This window comes from Xenia sp. Carnegie-2017, unplaced genomic scaffold (assembly GCF_021976095.1).
Source record: "Xenia sp. Carnegie-2017 unplaced genomic scaffold, XeniaSp_v1 HiC_scaffold_1, whole genome shotgun sequence".
NCBI lineage: Eukaryota > Metazoa > Cnidaria > Anthozoa > Malacalcyonacea > Xeniidae > Xenia > Xenia sp. Carnegie-2017.
In genome coordinates this window covers 44,394-71,786 of record NW_025813402.1, presented here as the reverse complement: position 1 = coordinate 71,786, position 27,393 = coordinate 44,394, and the positions used below count along the sequence as shown (strand labels likewise).

Sequence of the window (27,393 nt, the reverse complement as noted above, 5' to 3'; positions counted from 1 at the left end):
ATTATTTATTATGTCTATTTTCAAAAAACTTGTCGTTTATATTAAATGAGTTTTAAAATTCAAAAGGAGTAAAGATCTTATTGACTTTGAAATGCAAAAATTTCAATAAACCTTCCACTCACTGTCTCAAAGAGATGAGAAATTGAGTGTGTGATGAGTAGAGTGTGGAAGGTTTATTGCAATTTTTATATTTCAATGTCATTGTTGTAAAGGTTGTGTTTCAGATTAACTTATCCATTTAAAATCGATGTTCTTATTATGATCTTGTAGCATTACCTTTGCTCTCTTTGGTATGGTTCATATGTCATAATAAAATGTATTTACAACTAATATCGTAAATGTATTTATTATTGTTTCAAAATAGTGAAGGTGAATGTGTTATCTACGCACTTGGAAATCTCCACACTTGCACAGTTTTGCAAATGAAGCATTTACATTCTAATAAAAAGGTTTCCTTTAGTAAAGTAAAAAGCCGACAATTATGACCTTATGATTCATGAAAGCTTTCTTATATCCAAACTTAAACCCTCTCTTAACACCCAAGGCAACTCAATCCCCCTTCACCTTCTTTAATATACTGCCATTCTCACTTCATTCCTTCATCTAAACTTCCTACTCCCTCACATGTAATTTAACACCCTGTAATATATGCTTGTATTTAAAACCTCATGTATATAATTTATCTCAAATAATCTGAAGATGTCTTAAGTTAAAGAAGAAACCTAATTATTAAAAACCTTTAATCTTTCTTTATTTTATAATTATGATGGCTTTTTTAAATGTCTTATGTTGAGCTATTATGTTCATATTGAAAAAGTAAAAAGCATTGTCGTTAAATAATAGAAATAAAAGTTATATGTATAAGAAAATTTTTGCAGTGAACGCAAAAGCAGGGCGCAAACTCAGTAAATTTATGAATATTTTGCACAAACCTTGTAAGATGAAGCACAGAAGGTATCGGTTCAACTTTTTCTTCGTTCGGTTCTGGTTCTTTCACGTTAACATTTCCAGGTTAAATGCAAATAAACAAATTACTCCCCAAACATTGTAGTCATAAGACAATACAGCAATGTTCTTCTTCCCAATTTTCCGCTCTGTTTTGACTCCAATTCAGCGACTGCGAAAAGCAGGCTGGATACAATCAAAGGAAGGACCAAAAGTCTTAATGCTCTCACCCAAATCTCACCAAGAAACGACATCTACATTGCATATTCCTTCGGTGTTGGATCTATGGACGACTGAACATTGCCATGCAATAAAGAACCGAGTAAAAATCCACAAAGTACGCCGAATAAAATGAAAAATAATATCATATGTTGTTTTGCGTGTTTTAATCCATTGTAGCAACGCTTTCTTGAAGTCATTGTCGAAATTTTGTAGCTCTGAATGCAATTCAAAGCAACAAATAAACACTGAATCTCAATTTCACAATAACAAAGCCATTAATATACAGCGCCATTGACTATATATAAATATTCAATACTTAGAGGATTAAATCACGTGTTATGCAGAAGCATATTGCTGATTTGCCTTTAATATTAGAAACATTTGTGATTTATGTAGTTGTACAAAGAGCAAACCAGTGTTGTTTTGCAAATTTGTTAAGCAAGAAAACTCAGCACTCTAAAGGCATCATCAACAAGCTGTAAGTGCAATCCTAACAGAATGAATACTAAAGAACAAAAATTCCAATTTTTTTGATATTTATCATGACATCACACAAAAGCCAAATCAAATTATCTAATCTACAACAAGCAGTAAATAGTTCGTTTCCTAACTTAAGTATGTCACAATGTTCAGGTATAAATAGTAAAAGATAATCATAGTTTACAATGATCTACTGTTGGTTATACATATAAGTATACAATAAAATATGTTATACCAACTGTTCTTGGGTATAACACCTGTCGGTTATAAGATTAAAGGTTCCTGAAATTTACAACAACTTACAAAATCAACTTTCAAATGTTTATTACTATAATGCATGTTTAGATTTTGTCAATTATTATTGGCTCAATCTTCAATTCTGCCATGTCATGGTCGTCATCTTTACTGCCAAGCTCATTTCCCTTTTGGATCAGTTCATGAGCTTTAAGAAAAATAACGCCTAAGATTAATGATGGATGCCCAATTAGCTTGGCCAATTCTCGTTCTTTTATGCAAATTTGTTCAACACCTTGAGATAATGTGTTATTTTCAATAGAACCATTTAGGGAAACAGGCCCTCGGATGTAATCACATTGTCTTATGTGTGAGAACAAATTCTTGGGTAAATTACCAATACCATGGCTACTTGAGCGAAAATACTCAACAATCAATTTCCAATCTTTGTCTTTTTCAGCACTGGATAAATCAATTCCTTTGAACTTGCTCAGTTTTTGAGGACTCACATCAAACATGATAATAGCTGGATGTGTACTGCTCAATCCATATTGCTCTAATGAGAACTTTGCATTATTTACCATGTAGAAACCTGCTCCATCAGAGAAGTCTGATTTCTTTCGACCAAAACCCAGATGAATTCCAATTTCCAGAATATCCACAGCACTTTCGTGATCAGTACAATGGAAATATACTTCTGTCTCAGGATTATTTTCATTTAGTTCAGCAACTATTGATCCAACATGGTGTAGAGCATCTTCTTGCAATTCAACATTGATCATATTTATAGGATGACTATGTCTTCCCTCTTCATCTAAACGTGGGATATTCACAGTAAACCATTCATTTTGATTATCATTTTTGAAAGGAAAATCCGAAACTTGATCATTTAACAAGATATCATACTTAAAATGATTTTCAATGTAAGTTTTCACCCAGGAGAAAATTGGTTTGTGATTTGGATCTGCCATGTTGGTTATCCAATTAGCAATAAATTCAGATCGATGCTTTGTAAAACCATTCTTGCACAAGATTTTAGCAACCTTTTCACCATCTCTGAGATTTTTTAAGTTGTCTTCTTCCTTAAACTCCTTTAAAAATCTTAGCAAATGTACCTTTTCACTTTTGTGTTTTCTCATGTAAGGAGTTAGTTCGAGAAGCCTGCAAGCAAACTCATCTTTCAAACCAAGCACTGAGCACAGAACATCTTCTGGGGTGAGTTCCGAGTCAAAGAGATTGTTTATCTCAGGATGGTTTGTAAAACGTTCACGTTTCCCAATGATTGGATAATTATTCATCCTAAAAGCCAGGAAGAAAAACGGATAAAGAAAACATGAAGTCACACTCAAACATATGACACAAATCGATATTTAAAGTGCTCACAAAAACCGCGTGCTCTCAAATAAACTCGTCTTTGAACGTTTACTTACAAGAATCAAAATGCTTGAAACAGAAGTGTAAAATGCTTTCATGAAAATAGTACATGATACATTATAACTTACGTTGGAAAATTTCCACGCTACAGAAGTATGCCAGGGCAGCAAAGATGAAAGGACAGAATAAATATAAAACTATATCACATTTACCATTACTCAAAAAATGATTGCCTTACACTGCATTTCAGCCAATCAGGTTGTGCTGCTTCGGGCGTCATCAAGGTTATAAAATAAACACAATGCGGTGCGGTGATTGGTCAAGAGCTTGAATAAGTCCCACTCAACACGAGGAAAATACATTAAACAATTTATCAAATCATTTTGCATTTGTGTAGCAGTTTACAATATCTTCTCGTTGATTTTAAATAACCAGAATTTACCATTATTATTTGGCTTGTTTTGAAATCAACTGCTTTAGTCTACAAGGAACACTTCGAGAGAAAACGATGAACGGTTTGATGTTAAAACCACTGTTAAAACTGATTACATCAAAATTATCATTCCATTCAAAGTTAATAATAATATATATAAAAATAAATATATATTTACATACAAAAGTTTAAAGAAAGTTATTAATTATCAATTAGCTACACAAAATGTAAACAAATATGTCCTTGAAAGTTTCCATTTTTGAAACAAGATGCGTTTTCAAGTGCTTGCATTTTACACTATTATATAGTGAATGGTTATTTTTACGGTAATATATAATGAATGCTTATTTCTATACTAAGGCCCGTTTCACAAGGCACATTTTACATGTGCCGAATGCATTCAAAACAAAAAAAAATTGAGACGAAATTCCTCGTTCTCTTTTGTTTTAAATGCATTCGGCTCATGTAAAATGCGACGTTTGAAAAACGGACCTGAAAGTTGGCAACTAATACATTCTGATTTAAACTTCTTCTTGTGTTGACTGAACATTCACTACAAAATCATCCCTGGCTTCCATCGTATATCCATGTTCTCTTATCAAATCCAAGACATGAGGTAAAAAATCAAATTCCTCAATAAGAGTCTCTTGTACGGGATGACGTCTTCCACTCTTTTCTATTCCTGACGTCACTTCACCAAGATTATGGTGTACATTTTGTTCACCATTGCTTACTTCATGTTCCCCATGTTCCAACTTTCTCTTGTAGAATATCTTGCAAAGCTTGCAACCCATGTCTATGCTGGTATAAAATAAAGATAAAAAGTCTTTATTCACGGAACTTTTCCATGCAAGAATTTAAAAGTTAATCGATACTCTTTAAAATTTGATTTTAACCTTGGAGACATCCGAAGTATTTCTAGCACGATAGCGCAAAAATGTATGTAAAATTTTTGTTAGTTTCACTCACTGAAAAACAATGGATTTCTAAATACGGTCAGAACTTTTTGCTTCTCCTCTTCAAACAATAGATTGACTTGACGCACGCCACAGGAGGTAAGATCTGAAAGTAACGTTAGATTTTAGTCAGAAAAGCCAAAACTAGTTAGTACTACGCAATGAAAATCAAATCCCGCAACTTTGTACAAATTCACTAAATTTAATAATAAATCAAAACTTATATCATAGCTTTAGCTAAATGAGGACAAAAATTTAGCTCGAGTAAAACGTTTACGTATGACATAATGTGGTCTCTTAACATAATGTTCTAAATGTAATAAAAAGTCAGACTTACCTGCTGTCGGGAAATCAAGTTAACCGAAAATAGGAAAAATAGAAATTGAAAATTTTTAATTCGTTGAGTGTATCATACACTTGAGCGAAGACCGAGTGTTCTGTGCAGTGAACTCCATATATATATATGTCTGGAATGATAACGACAATACATTTTATAGATATAAAATTGAAGCCAAAGTCCTAGTCTCTTGCGCGGTTTGTACGTCAGGTTCCAGTCCTTCAAAGTCAAATATTCACGCGGTTTGTACGTTAGTTTCATTCCCCTGAGTGCCAAACATACACGGCCAATATAAATTTGAATACAAATTACAAAAGCAAAAACATATAAACAACATCACTACCAAAAACACACTAGGCCAACTCCTCGCAAAAGGTTATTTTTTACAGCTGAAACTTTACTACAGTGAGTTCGTTGTAACTTACAACTTGTTACGAGGAAAAGCCAACTGAAAATTACACTGTTTGCTAAAACACAATACAATAGAAAATATAACGAGAAAATATTCAAGCATAAATTTTTCTTTCGTCGGAAGGTAAACTTTCAAACGGTGTCAGACAGTGTTTGTCTTTTTTGTCATTTAAGTGGATTTAAAGATCTGTTTTTCCGAATAAAAAAGAAACTTGAATATCCAGTTTTATAAAAAATATTGAGTCTATAACTCGCATTTTTACTTTTTACAGAGCGATTGTATTTTTCATCGATTTTGATAGTGCTTGAAACTTGAATACTAAATGGTTGTCATCGCGATATCAATAATTGAATATCCTTAAAGACTTTGATATGTTTTAAAGGAAAACCGCAGCGTAAGAGCAGATCGACTAAGTTCACCTCATCTTGCTTCTCGATTTATCACTTTGATTCACTTTCCGTGAACCTTTTCATTCCAAAAATTTCGTTATTTTTACGCTCTGATCAAGATCCGAACGCAACCATTACCAAGGGACAAATGATTAAAAAAAAATAAAATGAACACGCGAGAGACTAGAGCCTGACGTGTGATGATGAATGATGACGACAAATATTTTTTTGGCTTCAATTTTTGGCTTCGGTTATCATTCCAGTTATTCAAATGTCGAGTTCACTGGTTCTGTGTAGCTGTCACGATTATATATTCCGCGTAAACTCGGTCCGTCGTGTTATACGTCATCCGGCTAACCAATCAGAATCATTGAGTTCTATAAGACCTGGAGGGGAAAGGGGCCTCGACCCATTGAGTTCTATAAGACTCAATATAGACGCAGATAGGTCTTATAGAACTCAATGGAAGTCACTGATCTCTGCATGATGCAAAAAATTGCGCATGAAAAATTCGATGTTTGAAAGTTTAAAAAGTTGAATGATTCTGAAAAGAGTTTATGTAATTTAATTTAAGTTCATTATTATTTTATTTACTTAAAATCGAAATCGAACTAACGTGATTGAACAGTTATAATAAAATTTACAACTTCCTCATTCCGACGATTCCGTTCACAAAACGAAAGTGATTTCCTTCAAACTATTGCTTACATTTGTGTCGAAAGAACAAAATGCGATGAATTTGAGAAACATTGGCACTTTTGTAGACGTCGACATAATAATTTTTAAAGCTGTATATTTTTTACTGTTGACACAAAAGACACAAAGAAAAATTTATGCAAATTATTGAAAAAATTCGCAACAACACGGTAATGTGCATTTTTGATCGACCATATATATTAAAGTTGTGTTTACTTGTTTTTTTCGCCAACATCTTAATACCCTTCCGTGTTTCAAATTTCAAATATTCTCAGTTTCATTTGATGATATATAAAGTTAGAAAGTAGCAATAGAAATTTTCAACGAACTTCACTGACTGTATAAGTTCTGATAAACGTCAAAGGTGAACGTCGAGATTAAGTTAAAATGAAATTTAACTTTCACTTCAACGACTGCACATTTACAATAGTTTCGCGAAGGTCCAATTCATCTCAAGTTAAATATTTGAGGCTGTATTTTAACCATAATGGATTTTAAATAAATTTTCTCTCGAAATACTGACCATGAAACATTTATTTCTCATAGTAACATGAAAGATTGATATCTGTGTTGGGTTTGAGTATAATTGAAGTTTAACTAAATGCAGTTCAAGTCAACTGCAGGGTCATGTAAGATAAAAATAAAACACAGTATGTGTCTTTTAAAATGTTCTAAAACAAACCACAATCAATTATGCTTCATCTTCTTCTTCATCATCATCAGCATTATCATCATCACCATCAACTTCTGCATTTTGATGTTCAAGTTTTTCCAGTTCCTTTGCAAAGTCTGCTTCATCCATATCTGTGACAACCTTTGGCTAAACAGATAACAATGATAATCAATGGTAGAAATTTATAGCTTAACTTTATCATTTGAAATCAACAAATTTCTTGTACGAATTCAAAGGCATGGCAATAGGATTTACAAGTACATTTCAACCTCTAATCTTGATTGGCATGTATCTGACATAATGAGAAGAATTGACAAAATAAACACAAAAGTAGATTGCTAAGATCTTGGTCAGTAATGATCAAGGTTAAAAATCTGTGGGTAAAGTGAAGGTTTGGATAAACAATCAACTTGTAATGTGCAAATCACACAATGACTTGCAAGGATGGTATGGGAAGGTACGTGGATAATACAGTGATTGCATGAGGATGGTATATAGTGATGGTACTAGGATGATATGGTATGATATGAGGATCACATGGTGGTAGTACAAAGATGATGTGGTGATGGTTTGAGGATTATTTGGTATGATATGAGGATCACATGGTGGTAGTACAAAGAGAATGTGGTGATGGTTTGAAGATTATAATGTATGCTATGAGGATCACATGGTGGTAGTACAAAGATAATGTGGTGATGGTTTGAGGATGATATGGTATGATATGAGGATCACATGGTGGTAGTACAAAGATGATGTGGTGATGGTTTGAGGATGATATGGTATGATATGAGGATCACATGGTGGTAGTACAAAGATGATGTGGTGATGGTTTGAGGATTATTTGGTATGCTATGAGGATCACATGGTGGTAGTACAAAGATGATGTGGTGATGGTTTGAGGATTATATGGTATGCTATGAGGATCACATGGTGGTAGTACAAAGATGATGTGGTGATGGTTTGAGGATTATTTGGTATGATATGAGGATCACATGGTGGTAGTACAAAGATGATGTGGTGATGGTTTGAGGATGATATGGTATGATATGAGGATCACATGGTGGTAGTACAAAGATGATGTGGTGATGGTTTGAGGATTATTTGGTATGATATGAGGATCACATGGTGGTAGTACAAAGATGATGTGGTGATGGTTTGAGGATGATATGGTATGATATGAGGATCACATGGTGGTAGTACAAAGATGATGTGGTGATGGTTTAAGGATGATATGGTATGCTATGAGGATCACATGGTGGTAGTACAAAGATGATGTGGTGATGGTTTGAGGATGATATGGTATGCTATGAGGATCACATGGTGGTAGTACAAAGATGATGTAGTGATGGTTTAAGGATGATATGGTATGCTATGAGGATCACATGGTGGTAGTACAAAGATGATGTGGTGATGGTTTGAGGATGATATGGTATGATATGAGGTTCACATGGTGGTAGTACAAAGATGATGCGGTGATGATTTGAGGATGATATGGTATGATATGAAGTTCACATGGTGGTAGTACAAAGATGATGTGGTGATGGTTTGAGGATTATTTGGTATGATATGAAGTTCACATGGTGGTAGTACAAAGATGATGTGGTGATGGTTTGAGGATTATTTGGTATGATATGAGGATCACATGGTGGTAGTACAAAGATGATGTGGTGATGGTTTGAGGATGATATGGTATGATATGAGGATCACATGGTGGTAGTACAAAGATGATGTGGTGATGGTTTAAGGATGATATGGTATGCTATGAGGATCACATGGTGGTAGTACAAAGATGATGTGGTGATGGTTTGAGGATGATATGGTATGCTATGAGGATCACATGGTGGTAGTACAAAGATGATGTAGTGATGGTTTAAGGATGATATGGTATGCTATGAGGATCACATGGTGGTAGTACAAAGATGATGTGGTGATGATTTGAGGATGATATGGTATGCTATGAGGATCACATGGTGGTAGTACAAAGATGATGTGGTGATGGTTTGAGGATGATATGGTATGATATGAAGTTCACATGGTGGTAGTACAAAGATGATGTGGTGATGGTTTGAGGATATGGTATGCTATGAGGATCACATGGTGGTAGTACAAAGATGATGTGGTGATGGTTTGAGGATTATATGGTATGATATGAGGATCACATGGTGGTAGTACAAAGATGATGTGGTGATGGTTTGAGGATTATTTGGTATGCTATGAGGATCACATGGTGGTAGTACAAAGATGATGTGGTGATGGTTTGAGGATTATTTGGTATGATATGAGGATCACATGGTGGTAGTACAAAGATGATGTGGTGATGGTTTGAGGATGATATGGTATGATATGAGGATCACATGGTGGTAGTACAAAGATGATGTGGTGATGGTTTGAGGATTATTTGGTATGCTATGAGGATCACATGGTGGTAGTACAAAGATGATGTGGTGATGGTTTGAGGATGATATGGTATGATATGAGGTTCACATGGTGGTAGTACAAAGATGATGCGGTGATGATTTGAGGATGATATGGTATGATATGAAGTTCACATGGTGGTAGTACAAAGATGATGTGGTGATGGTTTGAGGATTATTTGGTATGCTATGAGGATCACATGGTGGTAGTACAAAGATGATGTGGTGATGGTTTGAGGATGATATGGTATGATATGAAGTTCACATGGTGGTAGTACAAAGATGATGTGGTGATGGTTTGAGGATTATATGGTATGCTATGAGGATCACATGGTGGTAGTACAAAGATGATGTGGTGATGGTTTGAGGATTATATGGTATGATATGAGGATCACATGGTGGTAGTACAAAGATGGTATAAAGATGATAACAAGATGTTAAGGACATAATATGCACTTGGAATAAAATGATAGAGAAATTGATAACAGAAAGTTTGAGGGATGGTACTTTATACTTAGAACAATTGTACCTTTCTTGTTCATAATGACTTCTTTAATGGTTTTGATTGAAGTTTCCAAAGCTTTTAAACCTTCTTCTCAATTCATTGTTGTCGTTTTGACAACATAGGTACGTGGTGAAATACGATTTATCTTAAAGAAAAAGACAATTTATTCGTAAATAATCGCTGTGCTCTGTACAATCTTAACTTTAATTTTACAAACAAAATTTCCTAAACATACATACAAGAACATACAGAAAATAAACGTTTGAACATATTTATTCATACTTGACACAAACCTTATGAGATCAAGCACAGAATGAATGTATTGCTTCTACTTTTTCTTCGTTTGGTTCAGTTTTTTTACGTTAACATTTCCAAGTTTAACACAAATAACTAAAATACTCCTCAAAATGGCGGCAAAAATTGTTGTCATAAAACATGAACAACGAAATGCCACAGAGTGGATAACGGTTTATTTACAATAAACAGAGAAAGACAAAGAAAATAAACTCAAAGTTTCGAAATTTCAAAATATTCATGCTCGCTTGCGTCAAAAGTTCACAAAGATGGCAAAAAGTTCATATTACATCTAATTTTTAAGATCGGAAGTTAACGGATTAATTCGGACATTTTCGGAAAACCTTTGAAATTTTTTGAAAACTCTCGGAAATATTCGGAAAACATCGGATTATCTTAAAATCGTCGTTGTTTTGAAAGAACTGACGAGCTATGAAGATTTTCTTTTCATTGAACTATGATTTATCTATACATTCTTTATGAAAATGATGAAAATACAAAATGCATAATACTTAGAAAAGTTCACAAAAAGTTCACAAACTTTTAATGTTCATGAAATGTTCATGAAGAGAGCACAAAGTTCACAAATCTGTGAATTTTGTTCACGATCTGGCAGCACTGAGTCTAGCACATTGCTAAAAGAGTATTTAACATAACATTTCTTGACTAAAAGAAATATAACTGCATTTATAATAAGCAGAGAATGTAGACTCCACAATTGTAAAGTTATCTGAAAGTTAAATTTTTAATTATAAATTTAAAGGCATGGTAGTAGGATTCACAAGAACATTTCAACCCTCTGACCTTTGTTGGCTTGCCAGCATAATGAGAAGAACTGACAAAATAAACACAAAGTAGTTAGCTAGGCTCTTGTTGATGAATGATCAAGGTTAAAAATATGTTTACGTAAAAGCACAATTGAAATAAACTGAATATATAAAACAAACTTTTTTATTACAGACATGAAAACTTATGCCATCATCAGTGCAAATGAATATGTTACAAAATGTGATACTTAAATATACAAATAGGGATAAACGTCTTACAGTTAATTGAAATGAGGATAGTAAAACTATAAAACATTTAAGGTGAAGGGTTATTTCTAAATGTAAAGGTTCTAATACATTGGGCCAAAGTCAATTTAAAGTTCTTTTGGTATATAAGGCGAACAATTGAATTCTTCAATACGAGTCTCTTGTATGGGATAATCTCTAGTACCAAGGTTCTAATATATTGGGCCAGAGTCATTTTAAAGTTCTTCAGGTCATTTGATGAGCTTTAAGAAAAATCACTCCTAAAATTGATGATGGATGCCCAATTTCCTTGGCCAATTCTTGTTTCTTTATGCAAATTTGTTCAACACCTTGAGATAATGTGTTATTTTCAACAGAACCATTTATAGAAACAGGACCTCTGATGTAATCACATTGTCTTATGTGTGAGAACAAATTCTTGGGTAAATTACCAATACCATGGCTACTTGAGTGAAAATACTCAACAATTAATTTCCAATCTTCTTCTTTCTCAGCACTGGATAAATCAATTCCTTTAAACTTGCTCAGTTTTTGAGGACTCACATCAAACATGATAATAGCTGGATGTGTACTGCTCAATCCATATTGCTCTAATGAGAACTTTGCGTTATTTACCATGTAGAACCCTTCTCCATCAGAGAAGTCTGATTTGTCTTGACCAAAACCGAGCTCAATTCTGTCTTCTAGAATATCAACAGCACTTTTGTGATCAGTAGAATGGAAATATACTTTTGTCTCAGGATTATTTTCATTTAGTTTAGAAACTATTGATCCAACATGGTGTAGAGCATCTTCTTGCGATTCAACATTGATCATATTTATAGGATGATTATGTCTTCCCTCTTCATCTAAACGTGGGATATTCACAGTAAACCATTCATTTTGATTATCATTTTTGAAAGGGAAATCGAAGACTTGATCATTTAAGAAGATATCATACTTAAAATGATTTTCAATGTAAGTTTCCACCCAAGATAAAATTGGTTTGTGATTCGGATCTGGCATGCTGGTTATCCATTTAGCAATAAATTTAGATCGATGCTTTGTAAAACCAATCTTGCACAAGATTTTAGCAACCTTTTTACTATCTCTGAGATTTTCTATGCTGTCGTCTTCCTCAAACTCCTTTAAGAATCTTAGCAAATTTTCCTTTTCATTCCAGTGCTCTCTCATGTGAGGACTTAGTTTGGAAAGCCTGAAAGCAAACTCAACTTTCAAACCAAGCACTGAGCACAGAATATCTTCTGGGGTGATATTAAAGTCAAAGAGATCATTTCTCTCAGGATGGTTTAGATTGGAAATGGTACTTTTATATTTTCACAGCATTTCTAAGATTTTCAATATTCTCATCATCTCTTATTTCTTGCTTGATGCCACAACAATTGTTGTAGATAAGATTTGTTTCATTGAGAAGCTTGGTTAAATTGTTGAGATGTACTTTTAGATAAATCAATTGTTCTATCTCTTCATAAGAGAGTTTACCTTTATCAGACAATAATGTCTTTACCTTGTCCAACAAGATACAACAAAATACAAGACACTGATGAAGAACACAAAATGAACGAATTAAGTGGCGGTCAGTTCTGCCAGCACTTTTTTCTATATCTAGCTTTATGCAAAAGATACTTAATTCGACTTGCCATCCGCTAAGAATAGTCACAAATTTCTCAACATCTTCATTGTTTTTAGCAGTTCGCTTTTCCTTGATTTTACCAATCTTTGATGTGAAATGCTTATCAACGCGAAGGATAGGATAATGTTTATGCATGACTGCCAATGATTGCATATTTATTCATACTAAGAACGAAGAGCGGACAAAAACATAATCAAGTCACACTTAAACATTTGACACAAATCTATGTTTAAAGTTCTTACCAAAAACTTACAAAATTATCTTAAACTTTAGATATAAAACAATACTTCCCAATAACAATAAGAACAGCAGAATTTTCAAGCTAAATATAAATTCATACATCATCGTCATGTTACCGTAAGGCAACGAAATTATAAAACTCGCCTCTGAAAGTTTACTTATAAAAATCAAAAAGCCTAAAACATAAGGGATAAATTCTTTCAAGGAAATAGCACATTCATATATAACTTAGTATTTTACGATAAGAAATTTTCTCTTCACGGAAGTTAGGGCACGAAGAGGATTTAAGAATTAATGTATTTCTGGCATTTAAGTATTTTAAGTTCACTAAAAACCTTTTTCACAAATTAGCACGACTTTAACATAAACTAAACGTTTAACTGCGTACAGACATAATATAAAATAGAATCAAAATATAACAACAAGACAAAACGCTAGTTTCGATTTTAAGTACTAACGTAACGACGAACATTGGCAATACTTAAAGACTGATGACACTTAAGAAATACATTTAAGCTCACTTACGTGTCATGAAAAACAAGAAATTGTCCCCATTATTCACCATCCATACGACACTAAAACAGTACTTTAGTTCAGTACTCGTCCGATAAGTTACAAAATTGCTACTATATTTAGTAGCAATTTTGCTAATAAACTAACAAGTAGCTAATAAACAAAATACGGGGGAAAGAATGATATTAATGTTATATTGATCCGCGAGGAATTGTGGGGTAGATGCGTTTGTTTGGTCACCATTGGGTAATTTATTAGTATGGTAATTTCCAAAAATGTAAATGAAATAATGTAATAATTTCTACCCCGTATTTAAGATTGAAAGAAATCGAACTTTTAAACCGAAAAGGCACAAAGATTAATTTAATTTTAAAAAGTACGCAGTATCGTTTGATAAGTGTTGTTAATCGCTTTTTGGTGACTTTAGAAAAATACGCTATTTATGGAAGTTTGAATATCGTGTGGTGTTAGTATCGTTGTAGGAAAGTTCCTGTATGTTGTTGTCTGACGATTTAATTGGGTGTTTTCTGTTTTACGTTTTGATAATTTTGTCTAAAAAATGTCGAGGAAATGAGTTGCGTTTCAATTTAGCTGGTAGATATAGGTACTCAATGGTAGTAAATCATTCGGCTGGTGTAAGTAAGATTTTTGAAATGTAGACTTTAGCGAGTTTACTTTAGTGTTGTGAAAACATTACCAGACGAAATCGAAAATACGAGCCGGTCGATATTAGGGAGCTTTAGCAAGAGTACGACTACAACAACGAGTACGAAGTTTGACCGTGTAAGAGAATGGCACGAGGAAGTTTGTTGTCGTTGTCGCTTCTTCAAAATTTAGTTTTAACAATAAACAACAGAACGAGCCTTTTTATTGTGTAAAACACCGACGTTTGAAAAGCAGCTACGGCTCCATTTGTCAATAATGATATAAACTAAGCGGTAATACTGATTTTGCGAGAACATAGGACTCTTTAGACTGATATTGTATACGTTGAACTTTATTTCTTGACATCATGCTCAACGTCATCCAATAATTGTTTAAAATTTGTTTACATCAATATTTTTACAATTCAGCTTTTGCAATGGTAAATAATGACTATAAACAAAATCAATATGTCCTACGAGTTACGTTATAAAGTGTGATACGATTGTTTTCATGGAGAATACAACTCCGTACAATTTCAAACTGTTTATTACTGTACTAACTTCCCTTTCTTGTTTTCTTGCGTCCCTTACAGCCAATTTGCTACGAATCAGCCTTTATAAAGACTGCACCCACCAAAAATGGGGAACCACTCATTGCCTCAGCCATTTTGTGTTTCTTTACACAAACCTGCAGAATATCTTCCCTTGGGTCATCTGCTGAACGACCATCACTTGTAATTGGACTTTTGATATAATCGCACCTCTCTAATTCCGAAAATAGTTTCCTGCTCACAGAAACTTTCCTTCCAGCCTTAAAGAATTGAGTAACTGTAACAAAGTCTCGTCTATTGCGATTATCACATAAATACAATTCTTGGAAACCTTTCAAATTATTTGGGCGTAAACAAAAAATGAGAAGAGCTGGTTTTGGTTTTTTAGAATATTGCGTTAACGAGTATTCATAATCATTTGCCATGTAGAAGCCATCTCTATGCGACAAGTCGCCTTTTTCACGACCTTTACTTAATTCAATACCATTCTTAAGAATCTTCTGAGCAGACGAATGATCAGTGCCATGGAAATATAACTCAGTATTTTCGTCTTCGTTTTCTTCGATTCTTCAACCTCGATGATACCTCTAATTGCTTCATCTTTGTTACTTGCATTAAAAATCTTTACTTCTTGATTAGTTTGGTCCCCTGCATCATTAAAACGTGAAAAATTCTGCGTAAACCAACCGTTTAGGTAGTTTTCATTGTAAGGAAAAGAGGAAGGGCGTTATTCGTAAATATAGTACAGTTGAAAAATTTCTTAACGTAGGTTCTAAGTAAAACTGTTATTGATTGGTCATCAAGATGAGACAGATTAACCGATAGTGTATTTTCTCCTTCACTTTTTAAGATCTCTTTTTCAACCAACTCATTCGACATGTAAAGCAAGCTCACAATATCGTACATATCAGTTCTAACGAAAGGACTTCGCTCAGGTCTATTTTGTAGCATAGAAATGATCGTTTGGTTGTATTGTGGTACAGCATTATTCTTTTGTGGATAAATGGTGTAGACATCTCTCAATATTGATTTTGATAAACACGGAGACATTCTAAAGAACATCATAGATACTCTTACAAAAACAACATCAATTAAAAGCATTTCAGAAAATGAATTACATAATTAGAAACATTTCAAATATTTAAAGCGAAAACTTTGATACGTTCACAATGGCTACAGTTGTAAACGTTTATTTATTTGCATTAAAATTCCTTCAAAGCTTATGAAGAAATCGCTTTGACGGTTTCACGACATTGAATCTAGCGGACAAATTTATAGTTTTAGTGGTTTGCATATTATTATACAAACATGACACTTTCAATGCGAAGCTAGTATGCAGTTGATTTCATGTTTTATTTTTAGCAACGTTGGCAATCATCGAACAGATTTGCAAATTTGATCGGGAACTTTTGAGAAACATAAGCACTTTTGAACAAACTTGAAAGTATTACGCGAAAAGGTTGAGATAAATCGAATGTAACATGCTCCAATGCACCACAGTTATGAGGAAGAGATGAACACTTGTGCTATGTGGCTACATCTTTGATAATCAAATACCAAAGAATGAGTTATTACCGTCAACAAATTTATAGTGTATGATAATCAAGCTAGAAGGTAATTTCTGATCCATATTTAATCACGACTTTGAAATTTTTAAAACGATAAATTTACACTAAATTGTTTGCACTCAAGAGAACTTTAAATTCCTTTGTCATTAAAGTGCGCAATAGATTTGTTACAATGAAGGCAAAGACCAATACATACTTCAAAACTTATCACACGATTCTCACTTAAGCGTGACTTAAATATTATAAAACATGTTTTGATGTTTAAAGTGTTCAGGAAATTGACGCCTCCTGGTTATAACTGGTTTAAATATTTTCATGTTTCTCATAAGTACATGTTTGTTCGTTTATGTTTCGACACGGCGCATGAAACCGTTCAAAAAAATAGATATTTGAAGCTATTGACGACAGCCTAGCACAATTTCCTTTGTATGATGAAAATTGTTACACTTATACCCAAATGCATTGAACATAGTTGCATTTACATATAAATATTTCTTTGGTTTCGCTTTTATTATTGGAACGACAATGTATACTGACGTCGTATTCATCAAAATCTACAAAACTCCATTCTAACGTTAACTAAGAATGTTTACTTACTTTTACAGAAGGATAACAGCTGGTATTTGGCAATTTTTATATATCTACGAACTGACGAGCTTCGATGTACAACGTACTTTTCACCAAGAAATGACCAGAACGCATCTCTCTGTCGGTACCAGACCTCTGACGTAGTTTTTCCCGCTAATTCCGATAATTACCATAGATCCACGAGGCAAAGATTTGCCGTGCTTCCTAGAGTATCCCATCAAGTCAAATAGAAATGTTAGTTAGCATAATAAAATATAATAATGACCTCTTTCCTGAATAAGTTTAAATCATTTTAAGATTTTTACATTTCTGATCTCTATGAAGGCTTATTTTTGTTAAAACTGATAATTTTATGTCAACAGACACAATAGAAAAACAGTTGTCCAATTATATGTAATGCATATTAAAGAGCATTTCATATAACCAATCAAAAACCATAAAACATTTTGTATGAAACATGTTTAGCTCCTAAGTTAAACATAAAGTACTACTTGAATAAGAACATGACAAACTCTGCTTGTTTTATTCTTTTCTCTGATGCTGCAAAAAACAGCAGCTCATTAAACATACGTCAGTTGTATGATTTCACATCTTTGATACATCATACAGGTGTGCAAAATGTCCAATGGACTCGAGTGATGTCCTTCTGATAATAGTTACACAGTCAGAGAAAGCAAACATGAGACAGTCATTGTGTAAATGGTGTGAACACATGCTTTGTTATTTTATTTTGTTTTGGAGACACATAACTTTTCTTCAATATGCAAAAACATCATTATGATATCACAATGCATAATTAGCTTTAGGAAAAACAAATTTTTGCTTACAGTTAACATAAATTATTGCCAATGTCACAGGGTCCTAATATTATTGATTTCAATGCATTGGGATGGTGTCATTGTAATTTTCAAATAAACGACTAATGATTGAATATGTCCGTCTTAATACAGCATGGGGTACTTAGGGAAATGGTAACAGGATGATATGAGGATAGTAGAGGCACCAGGGGATGTCATTTTAGTGATACAATATACTTTTCATAGAAATATAAACCAAACACTTACAGCTTGTTGTAAAACAAATGTTCCTTTCTTGTTCATAATGACTTCTTCAATGGCTTTGATAGATGTTTCCAAAGCTTTCAAACCTTTTCTCGATTCATTGTTGTTGTCATGACAACATAGGTTGGTGGTGAAATGGATTTATCTTAAAGAAGAAAACAGTTTACAATCATACAGTGAAATTTTCAAAAGATTATTTATCATTGTATGGTATTTAGGCCTGGCAGAGCTATTGTAAGATATAATTACATTGCTGTGCACATTTGGAACATCTATAAATAATTAAATCTTGTTTTCGTGAACATCAAAATGTCCATCCTCATTGTGTTTATGTAGCAATATTGCAATTTGATGCATTTCAATGTGAATGATCTGTCATATACAGTGGTGTGAAACAAAGCTTCATACTTTTCTTGGTTCTTAAGGTTCATTTTCCTTGACAACTCATTTATTGACAGTTGTCTTGTTGTACACAATGTTCAGTAGTATATATAATAATCATTTTATAATTGAAATCTTGACATAAACATATTTAAAAGTTAAAATGACATGATGAATATGAGGTATAGCTCTATTGGTTAAGAACAGTTCATGTACGACGCCAGATGATGTTAATGTTGATTCATAATGGTTTCAAAAAAAGCTTGGCTGACTGATAATTATGCTAATAAACACATAACCCTGGCTGTCACATGTTACAATCGTAAACAAAATCTCAGCAAACTTTTGCCATAAACATAAAGTAGTTTTAAAATTCAAAAGGAGTAAAGATCTTTTTATAAAGTCTAAACATGCTCAATGATTACAGTACAATAGAACTTACCTAAATGAAGTCATAATATTAAACGTCGCTCGATTTTGAAATAGAAATACAAACAATTCGTTATGTTGATGATGGCACAAAATATGTACAAAGATATAACGTAGATTGTTTAATCAGTTGCATTTTTCATTGAAAACTTTTCAAGAACCTCAAACGATAATACTTTAAATACAGACGAACAAGTTTACAGTTTGAGTTTACATGACTGACTTTACCGATTCTCGGAAACATCCGGTGGAAACTATCGGTATTCGCCGATTATTATTCGATGTCTGTCGTGAAAATGGTTTGTGAAGTATTCAATGACGTAATGGGTTTTCCGACCCCAGGTTATCCCAATGAACTCCACAATAACATGAAACATTTCTGTTGTTGAAGAACAGTCTGTTAAATATAAATGCTACTGTTTGTAGTCTTTTATACAGCATATGAGTCTGATGCAATCTTTAATTTAGCAAAGAGTTAAATTTATGGGTTGAGGAATGACACAACTTCTGTATGTGTTTATTGATCAAACAGGGGTGTGTTTGGAGGGGGCTCAGCCCCGTTTGTTCAAATTCTATGCCTTGTATTGCCAGTGAAATATATATATCAAAAAGCTAGCAGCACCTAATTATATATCAGAAAGCCCACCAATATTTTAATATATATGAGAAACACAGCAACAGTTGTAATATACATTAAAAAGTCCAAATAGCTGAAATTATGGAGATATGCCTCTGTGATCTTATAAACCAAAACCTACAATTAAAATATCATCGACAAGTCTAGAAAGAAGTAATGTTCTACTTTGAGCTACAGAAGTAGGGTACATTCGTAGAATTCATTACCAAAAATATATTGTACTCAGCTGTTTCAGTGAATATCCTAATTATAATTACTTTTTTAAATGATGAACTAAAATACAAAATACAACATGGAAAATCGTAAGAGTTTCTGTGATTTGGTGAAGTTGTTTTAGTATGGAAGTGGCTGAGAATTGAGAGGCTTGTAGATTGACCTATTTCAGAACATAATGAGAAATCATCTTCGATTTAAAAACAAGCTTTGTAGTAAGAAAACTATTGAAACTGCATCAGCACGAACTTTGCAATGTTATTTGGCCCAAAAAGGGTTCTCTACTTGAGTCAGTTAATTGAACCTTATATCGAAAGCAGTTGAGCACAACAATCACCATACGCAATCAGATTTCGTAAGTTCGACGTAAAGGCATTTCTTTCATTTTTTTCGTAATCCTCGATTCTTGTGATATTTAATGACATTTAGTAGCCGTCAACAATCAGTTATTACAAACTTATCCATAAAAAAACGCAATATTATCTCAAAATACTGTATTACTAGCAGCAATTGCTATATAAACACAAGCTCAAATTTCAAAACTAGGAACCAAAATAGCGGAAATTGATCAGGTGATCAATATTGCCCAATCAAACGGATAACAATAGATGTCCCAACTCTTAAAAATAGAGGGCTCTGAGGTAATCAAATAGATAAGTGGGCGTTTTAAAATAGAAAATACGACATCGAAAAGTACATTTGTTCTAATTAGTTAATATTTCAATTATCATTATGTTCACGGCGAACTTGTACAAATTATAGATATTTATAGTTCATCAGGAATTGAAGAAAAATTTAAATCATACAATTCAATAAGAAGTTCCCAATATAAAAGTACGAGTAAAAATATTAAATATTCAGTCTGACTTTCTGCTCCAGGTTCCATCTTTTGATCCTCTGCAACGCTCTCTGGAATGTTTTTGTGAACGGGAATTTTTTTTTTCGTCTTGATGTACTTTCTTCAAGCTCTAGAGATTTTCTTCTATATCTTTATTCTCGTCCGTATTTGATTAGAGTTAGCTCTGGATTTTTTCACCGTTTTCGCTCCTTTCCTTACTTTGTATAAAATCGAATGTAAATACAGTTGACCAACTTTAACAACTTAAATCATTCATTCTGCCACAGCTACATGACACACCAGTGCAATGCAACAACCACGATGACTGCCATTCCACAATGTTGAACAACAACGGAACAAGATATGTTTGTTTACTTTATAACGGAACAAGACGCAGCATGGTGTATTTAGGAAACTTTTTTCTTTTTTTCTTTTTTTTTCACCCATGCAAAATACCCATAATGCAACAGTCACTTCATCTGATATGCTTCCTCTGCAAGAGGAAGTCCCTTAACATACCCAGCATGTGAATGTAGGGAAGTGCATCATAAGATCTTCGGACAAAGCGTATTAAGGGAAGAAACAATATAATTGTTTTAGAGGAAAATTACAGAAAACACTGTCGCAAAAAAATTCTTCAGTGTAGCCTGCCCTGGGTAAGCAAAACTCCTACTTGACTAAATTGACTATGCAATTTTCTGCTGTCGCGTGTAATGTCCGTTTCGTGTCGTGTTTGTGAAGAAATTATAAATATTGAACTTCGCTTTAGAAATTAGAATGCACAAGTCATGAGCCACCAGCTCAATAAAACGTGTTTCCCAGGGAATATAATAACGAGATAATCATTGTCTCCAAAGAATACGTTCTTACAAGTTAGTGTGCTATAAATATGGTTGATATTCACAGACATGGAAAGTGAACTTCGTCGCTAAAATTTAACATAGTAAAATTTTCTATAGGCAATAATATCTCATAAGACATTTTACGTACTTTGAAGATCAGCTACATAGCATTCATCAACCTTTTCTTTACTTAACACTTCACAGTTAAATTTCGCAGTGAGCAGTGGACAAGAGCCTAAAATGCGAAATATTATGGCACGGAAGATTAAAATCATGATTTACAATCAAACGGCCAATTTTACGTCTTGCGGTCAATGTTATAAAATTGGCCGTCATAATTAACTTGTTTAGAGATCAACTATTTAGGAATGAAACAATCTAATGACAGCAATAATCACTTAACAATGATCTCGTTATTAAAAGGTTAAAAGCTATGAAATAAAACGATTTGAAATGGATAAGTTATTCTGAAACATAGCCTTTAGAACAATGACTTTGAAATTCAAAAATTCCAATAAACCTTCCACTCACTGTCTCAAAGAGATGTGAAATTGAGTGTGTGATGAGTAGAGTGTGGAAGGTTTATTGTAATTTTTATATTTCAAGGTCATTGTTGTAAAGGCTTTGTTTCAGATTAACTTATCCATTTAAGATTATGATTTTAAAGGCACCCTTACAGGCTTAAGTTAAACTAAAATATCGTTTAGTTCTCAATTATTATTTATCAAGTATCATTTAGTGTCATTTAATGGTCAAAATAAAGAACAAAGTATAAAGAACAAGGCATATTATATAAGTAGATAGTGAGTGGACGGGTATTCTATAACATAGCATTACGATCTTGTGGTGTTGATCACTTTGGTAGTTGTGGTTCGTATGGCATAGTAAAAAAAGTGTCAAATATGAATATAATAATGTATAAAAGTCATAGCCACCTCTTGTACTTAAGGCAAGTTTGTCACAAATAGAAGATTAACAATCTAGTGAATATTGCGATAACGCGACTTCCGTATGCGCTCGAAAATCTCGTACACTTGCACAGTTTGCGAACGTAACATTTACGTTATAGTAAATAAAGTTGCCTTCAAAAAAAATAAAAAGCATTGTCGTTAACTTATACGTATAAGAAAATTTTTGAAATATAACTTATACGTATAAGAAAATTTTTGCAGTGAAAGCGAAAGCTGGGCGCAAACTCAGTAAATTTATCAATATTTTGCACAAACCTTATACGTCAAGCACAGAATGTATTGGTTCAACTTTTTCTTCGTTCGGTTCTGGTTCTTTCACGTTAACATTCCAGGTTAAATGCAAATAAACAAATCACTCCCCAAACATTGTAGTCATAAGACAATACAGCAATGTTCTTCTTCACAATTTTCCGCTCTGTTTTGACTCCAATTCAGCGACTGCCAAAAGCAAGCTGGATACAATCAAAGGAAGAACCAAAAGTCTTAATGCTCTCACCCAAATCTCACCAAGAAACGGCACGTACATTGCATATTCCTTCGGTGTTGGATCTATGGACGACTGAACATTGCCATGTAATAAAGAACCAAGTAAAATCCACAAAGTACGCCGAATAAAATGAAAAATAATATCATATGTTGTTTTGCATGTTTTAATCCATTGTAGCAACGCTTTCTTGAAGTCATTGTCGAAATTTTGTAGCTCTGAATACAATTCAAAGCAACAAATAAACACTGAATCTCAACATTTCACAATAACAAACCTATAAATATACCGCGCCATTGACTATATATAAATATCAATACATATTAGAGACTTAGGTCACGTGTTTTTCTTCCCAGATTTTAACAGCCAAGGAAATCCCTTTAAACGCTTTGAAATAAATGAGAGAAGGCTAAACTAATTCACAAAACAAAAGCTAGTCGTCATCACAATAATTGGAAACTTGTGATAGGAAAATAAAATAGAAATCACTATAAGAGCCCTTACAAACAGTATTTCAAAACATTCTGTTTTTATCGAATCTACAACTGGCAGTAAAATTAAAAATTTGTAAACTTGGCAATGGAAAAATACATAATTGGTAGTGAGGATGGTTTGCTAAAATTAAAAATTTCACTCAGTCGATTTCCATCTTGAAGACAATGTCTCGACTGCATCATAAATAATTTCTATGGAAACAATTATCAGGAATGTACAATTATATCAGTGGTTTATATTATAACGCATATACACAAAAATACCATTCAATAAATATTAATAATTACATTAAAATAAATATTATTAGAAAGAGATTAAACGTACAAATTATTTAAATGGTTCATTAACATAAGATTAAAGTCATGCCTTTCTGCCAATTATTGAATGGTTCCTTTTCTTGAGTTCTTGCGTTTTACACAAACCTATTTATCATAAAATTGATGATGATTTAATTCTCTTGTATAATTCATTTTCTTATGCAAATTTGTTGAAACCTTGAGATAATTTGTTGTTTTCAATAGAACCATCTTCGAAACAGCCTCTGATGTAATCACATTGTCTTTCATGTGTGGGTCAAACAAATTGTTAGGTAAATTACCAATACCATGGCTACTTGAGCTTAAAATACTCACAATCTTCCAATCTTCTTTTTCAGCACTGATAAATCAATTCCTTTAACCTTGCTCATTTTTTGAGGACTCACATCAAACATGATTTTAGCTGGATGTGTACTGCTCAATCCACATTGCTCTAATGAGAACTTTGCATTATTTACCATGTAGAAACTATTCTCCATCAGAGAAGTCTGATTTCTTTCACCACCCAGCACAATTACATTTCCAGAATATCTACAGCAATTTTGTGATCAGTACAATGGAAATATACTTCGTCACAGGATTATTTTCATTTATATCACGTGAACATTTTTGATCCAACATGGGGATTGAGCATTCTTTGCATTCAACATTGATCATATTTATAGGATGACTATGTCTTCCTCTTCATCTAAACGGGATATTAATAGTAAAACCATTCATTTTGATTATCATTTTGAAAGGAAAATCGAACTTGATCATTTAAGAAGATATCATAGTTTAAAATGATCTTCAATGTGTTTCCACCCAGGATAAAATTGGTTTGTGATTCGATCTGGCATGCTGGTTATCCACTTAGCAATAAATTCAGATCGATGCTTTGTAAAACCAATCTTGCACAAGATTTTAGCAACTCACTATCTCTGAGATCTTTTAAGCATATCTGTCTTCTTTTCCAAACTCCGTAAAAAATCTTAGCAAATGTACCTTTTCACTTTTGTGTTTTCTCATGTAAGGAGTTTGTTCTTTGGATGGCCTGCAAGCAAACCTCATTTTTCAAACCAAGCACTGAGCACAGAACATCTTCTGGGGTGATTTCCAAGTCAAAGAGATCATTTATCTCAGGATGGTTTAGATTGTAATGGCACACGCTATACTTTCAAAGCATTATAAAGATTAAATTCATACACATACTCAATTGTAATTTCGCTTAAAGCCACAAAATTGTAGATCAGATTTATTACAAGAAGCTTGGTTAACACTTGTAGAGATCTACCTTTAGATCATTCAGTTGATTTATCTTTTCATAAGTGAGTTTGCCTTTATCAGACAATAATGTCTTTACCTTGTCCAACAAGATACAACAAAATACAAGACACTGATGAAGAACACAAATGAGCGAATTAAGTGGCGGTCAGTTTTACCAGCACTTTCATGTCTGTCTAGGGTACGCAATTGGGAACGCCAGTCGCCAAGAACAGTCACATATTTCTCAACATCTTCATTGTTTTAGTAGTTCGCTTTTCCTTGATTTTAAAACGTTCAAGTTTCCCAATGATTGATATTTATTCATCCTAAAAGCCTGGAGGAAGAACGGATAAAGAAAACATGAAGTCACACTTAAACATATGACACAAATCGATATTTAAAGTGCTCACAAAAACCGCGTGCTCTCAAATATACTCGTCTTTGAACGTTTATTTATAAGAATCAAAATGCTTAGAACAGAAGTGTAAAATGCTTTCATGAAAATAGTACATTATAAACTTACGTTGGAAAATTTCCACGCTATAGAAGTATGCCAGGGCAAATGAAAGGACAGATTAAATATAAAACTTTATCACATTTACCATTACTCAAATAATGATTGCCTTACACTGCATTGCAGCCAATCAGGTTGTGCTGCTTCAGGCGTCATCAGGCGTCATAAAATAAACACAATGCGGTGCGGTGATTGGTCAAGAGCTTGAATAAGTCTCACTCGACACGAGGAAAATACATTAAACAATTTATCAAATCATTCTGCATTTGTGTAGCAGTTTACAATATCTTCTCGTTGTTTTTAAATAACCAGAATTTACCATTATTATTTGGCTTGTTTTGAAATCAACTGCTTTAGTCTATTAGGAACACTTCGAGAGAAAACGGTGAACGGTTTGATGTTAAAAACACTGTTAAAACTGATTACATCAAAAATTATCATTCCATTCAAAGTTAATGACATAAATAAAAAAATAAATACAGTATATCTTTACGTACAAAAGTTTAAAGTACGGTTACTGATTATGGTTCATTAATTAATTGTCAATTAGCTACACAAGATGTAAACAAATATGTTCTTGAAAGTTTCCGTTTTTGAAACAAGATGCGTTTTCAAGTGTTTACATTTTACACTATTATATAGTGAATGGTTCTTTTTACTATAATATAGTGAATGGTTCTTTCTATATATTATATTTTGCATTTACATACGCCAAATGCATTCAAGACACAAAAAAATTAGATAAATTCCTTGCTATCTTTTGTTTTAAATGCATTCGGCTCATGTAAAATGCAAAGTTTGAAAAACGGACCTGAAAATTGGCAACTAATACATTCTGATTTAAACTTCTTCTTGTGTTGACTGAGCATTCAACACAAAATCATCCAGCTTCCATCGTATATCCATGTTCTCTTATCAAATCCAAAACATGAGGTAAAAAATTGAATTCTTCAACTAGAGTCTCTTGTATGGAACGACGTCTCCTACAATTTTCTACTCCTGCCGTCACTTCACCAAGACGATCTTGAACATTTTGTTCACCATTGCTTACCTCATGTTCCCATGTTCCAACCTCTCTTGTTGTTGGATTTTTAGCTTATGACCCATGTCTATGCTGGTATAAAATGAAGTTAAAAGTCTTTATTCACGGAACTTTTCCCTGCAAGATTTTAAAAGTTAATTGATAATGTTTAAAATTTGATTTCAATCTTACAGACAACCAAAGTATTGATACACGATCGCGTAAGAAGTATGATGATCTGAGACTATTGGCGCGGGTAGTTTTTAATTCGTTGTGCTATTTGGCAATTATTAAACCAGAAGTTGCTATCGTAAGTGCTGCCCCGACCCCTTGTCCGGAAAAATTTGCAGGGCTCAGCCGTGGTCACAGCCATTGGAACCACCTCCGTGTACAGCATTCTAGTTGGTTTCATACATACGTTATGATTGGGTGATTAGAATGATAGACAAAGAAATTTTTACATGCGTTCTTTTAACTTTTAGCTTTGCGTTGGCAAGGTTTATTTTGTCATATTTAGAGTTTTCTTTCTATCTGAAGGCCGGTTTACACGTTCCGATTTGTCAGATCCTATTGTTTTGGTTCCGTATTTTGATTGCTTGTTCAGACGGTCAGATAGTTTTGTTGATATTTAGATACGTTTAGATATTTACAATCTTGAGAGCAGCCATTTGTGTTGTTCAGTAATTTATCGATATATTTGCGTACTTTTCTTCTTGTTTCCAAGTCTTTCAAATATATATAATTTGTTTAGTCGGCTTCCTCTGATCTTGTCGGTGAGATGAGAACAGAACAAGTTCTATTTCTATCCTC

The 27,393-nt window shown here is 33.3% G+C and overlaps 3 protein-coding genes and 1 long non-coding RNA gene across 12 annotated transcripts in view; 1 reads left to right on the top strand and 3 right to left on the bottom strand.

Moving 5' to 3' along the window:
* Positions 1-18,280, bottom strand: part of LOC124440998 (eukaryotic translation initiation factor 2 subunit 1-like) — a 36,684-nt gene extending 18,404 nt beyond the window's left edge. Inside the window, exons 1-2 of the mRNA XM_046991420.1 lie at positions 18,200-18,280; positions 7,238-7,298 (exon numbers count right to left, since the gene is read on the bottom strand). Coding sequence (XP_046847376.1) covers positions 7,238-7,298; positions 18,200-18,235 — 97 coding nt within the window. The 5' untranslated portion in view covers positions 18,236-18,280. The remainder of the gene's footprint in view (positions 1-7,237; positions 7,299-18,199) is intronic.
* Positions 1-27,393, bottom strand: part of LOC124440684 (eukaryotic translation initiation factor 2 subunit 1-like) — a 111,041-nt gene that overhangs the window by 71,621 nt on the left and 12,027 nt on the right. For 5 of the 9 annotated variants that reach the window (XR_006946755.1, XR_006946757.1, XR_006946748.1 and 2 more), the window contains exon 1: positions 933-1,448. The exons of 1 other annotated variant lie outside the window; for it this stretch is intronic. The gene's annotated coding sequence lies outside the window, so the exon portion shown is untranslated. Of the gene's footprint in view, positions 1-932; positions 1,449-10,363; positions 10,841-19,019; positions 19,236-27,393 lie in introns of those variants that run through there. 3 more of the 9 variants (XM_046991110.1, XM_046991119.1, XM_046991142.1) reach the window with 3 other exon arrangements.
* Positions 1,687-3,216, bottom strand: LOC124440502. The gene has a single exon (XM_046990898.1). It carries the CDS (start codon positions 3,177-3,179, stop codon positions 1,989-1,991), a length of 1,191 nt encoding a protein of 396 aa, XP_046846854.1. The 5' UTR covers positions 3,180-3,216; the 3' UTR covers positions 1,687-1,988.
* On the top strand, positions 16,364-17,651 carry LOC124441159. The gene is made up of 2 exons (XR_006946891.1): positions 16,364-16,593; positions 17,153-17,651. It is a non-coding gene; the product is annotated as an uncharacterized LOC124441159 (long non-coding RNA).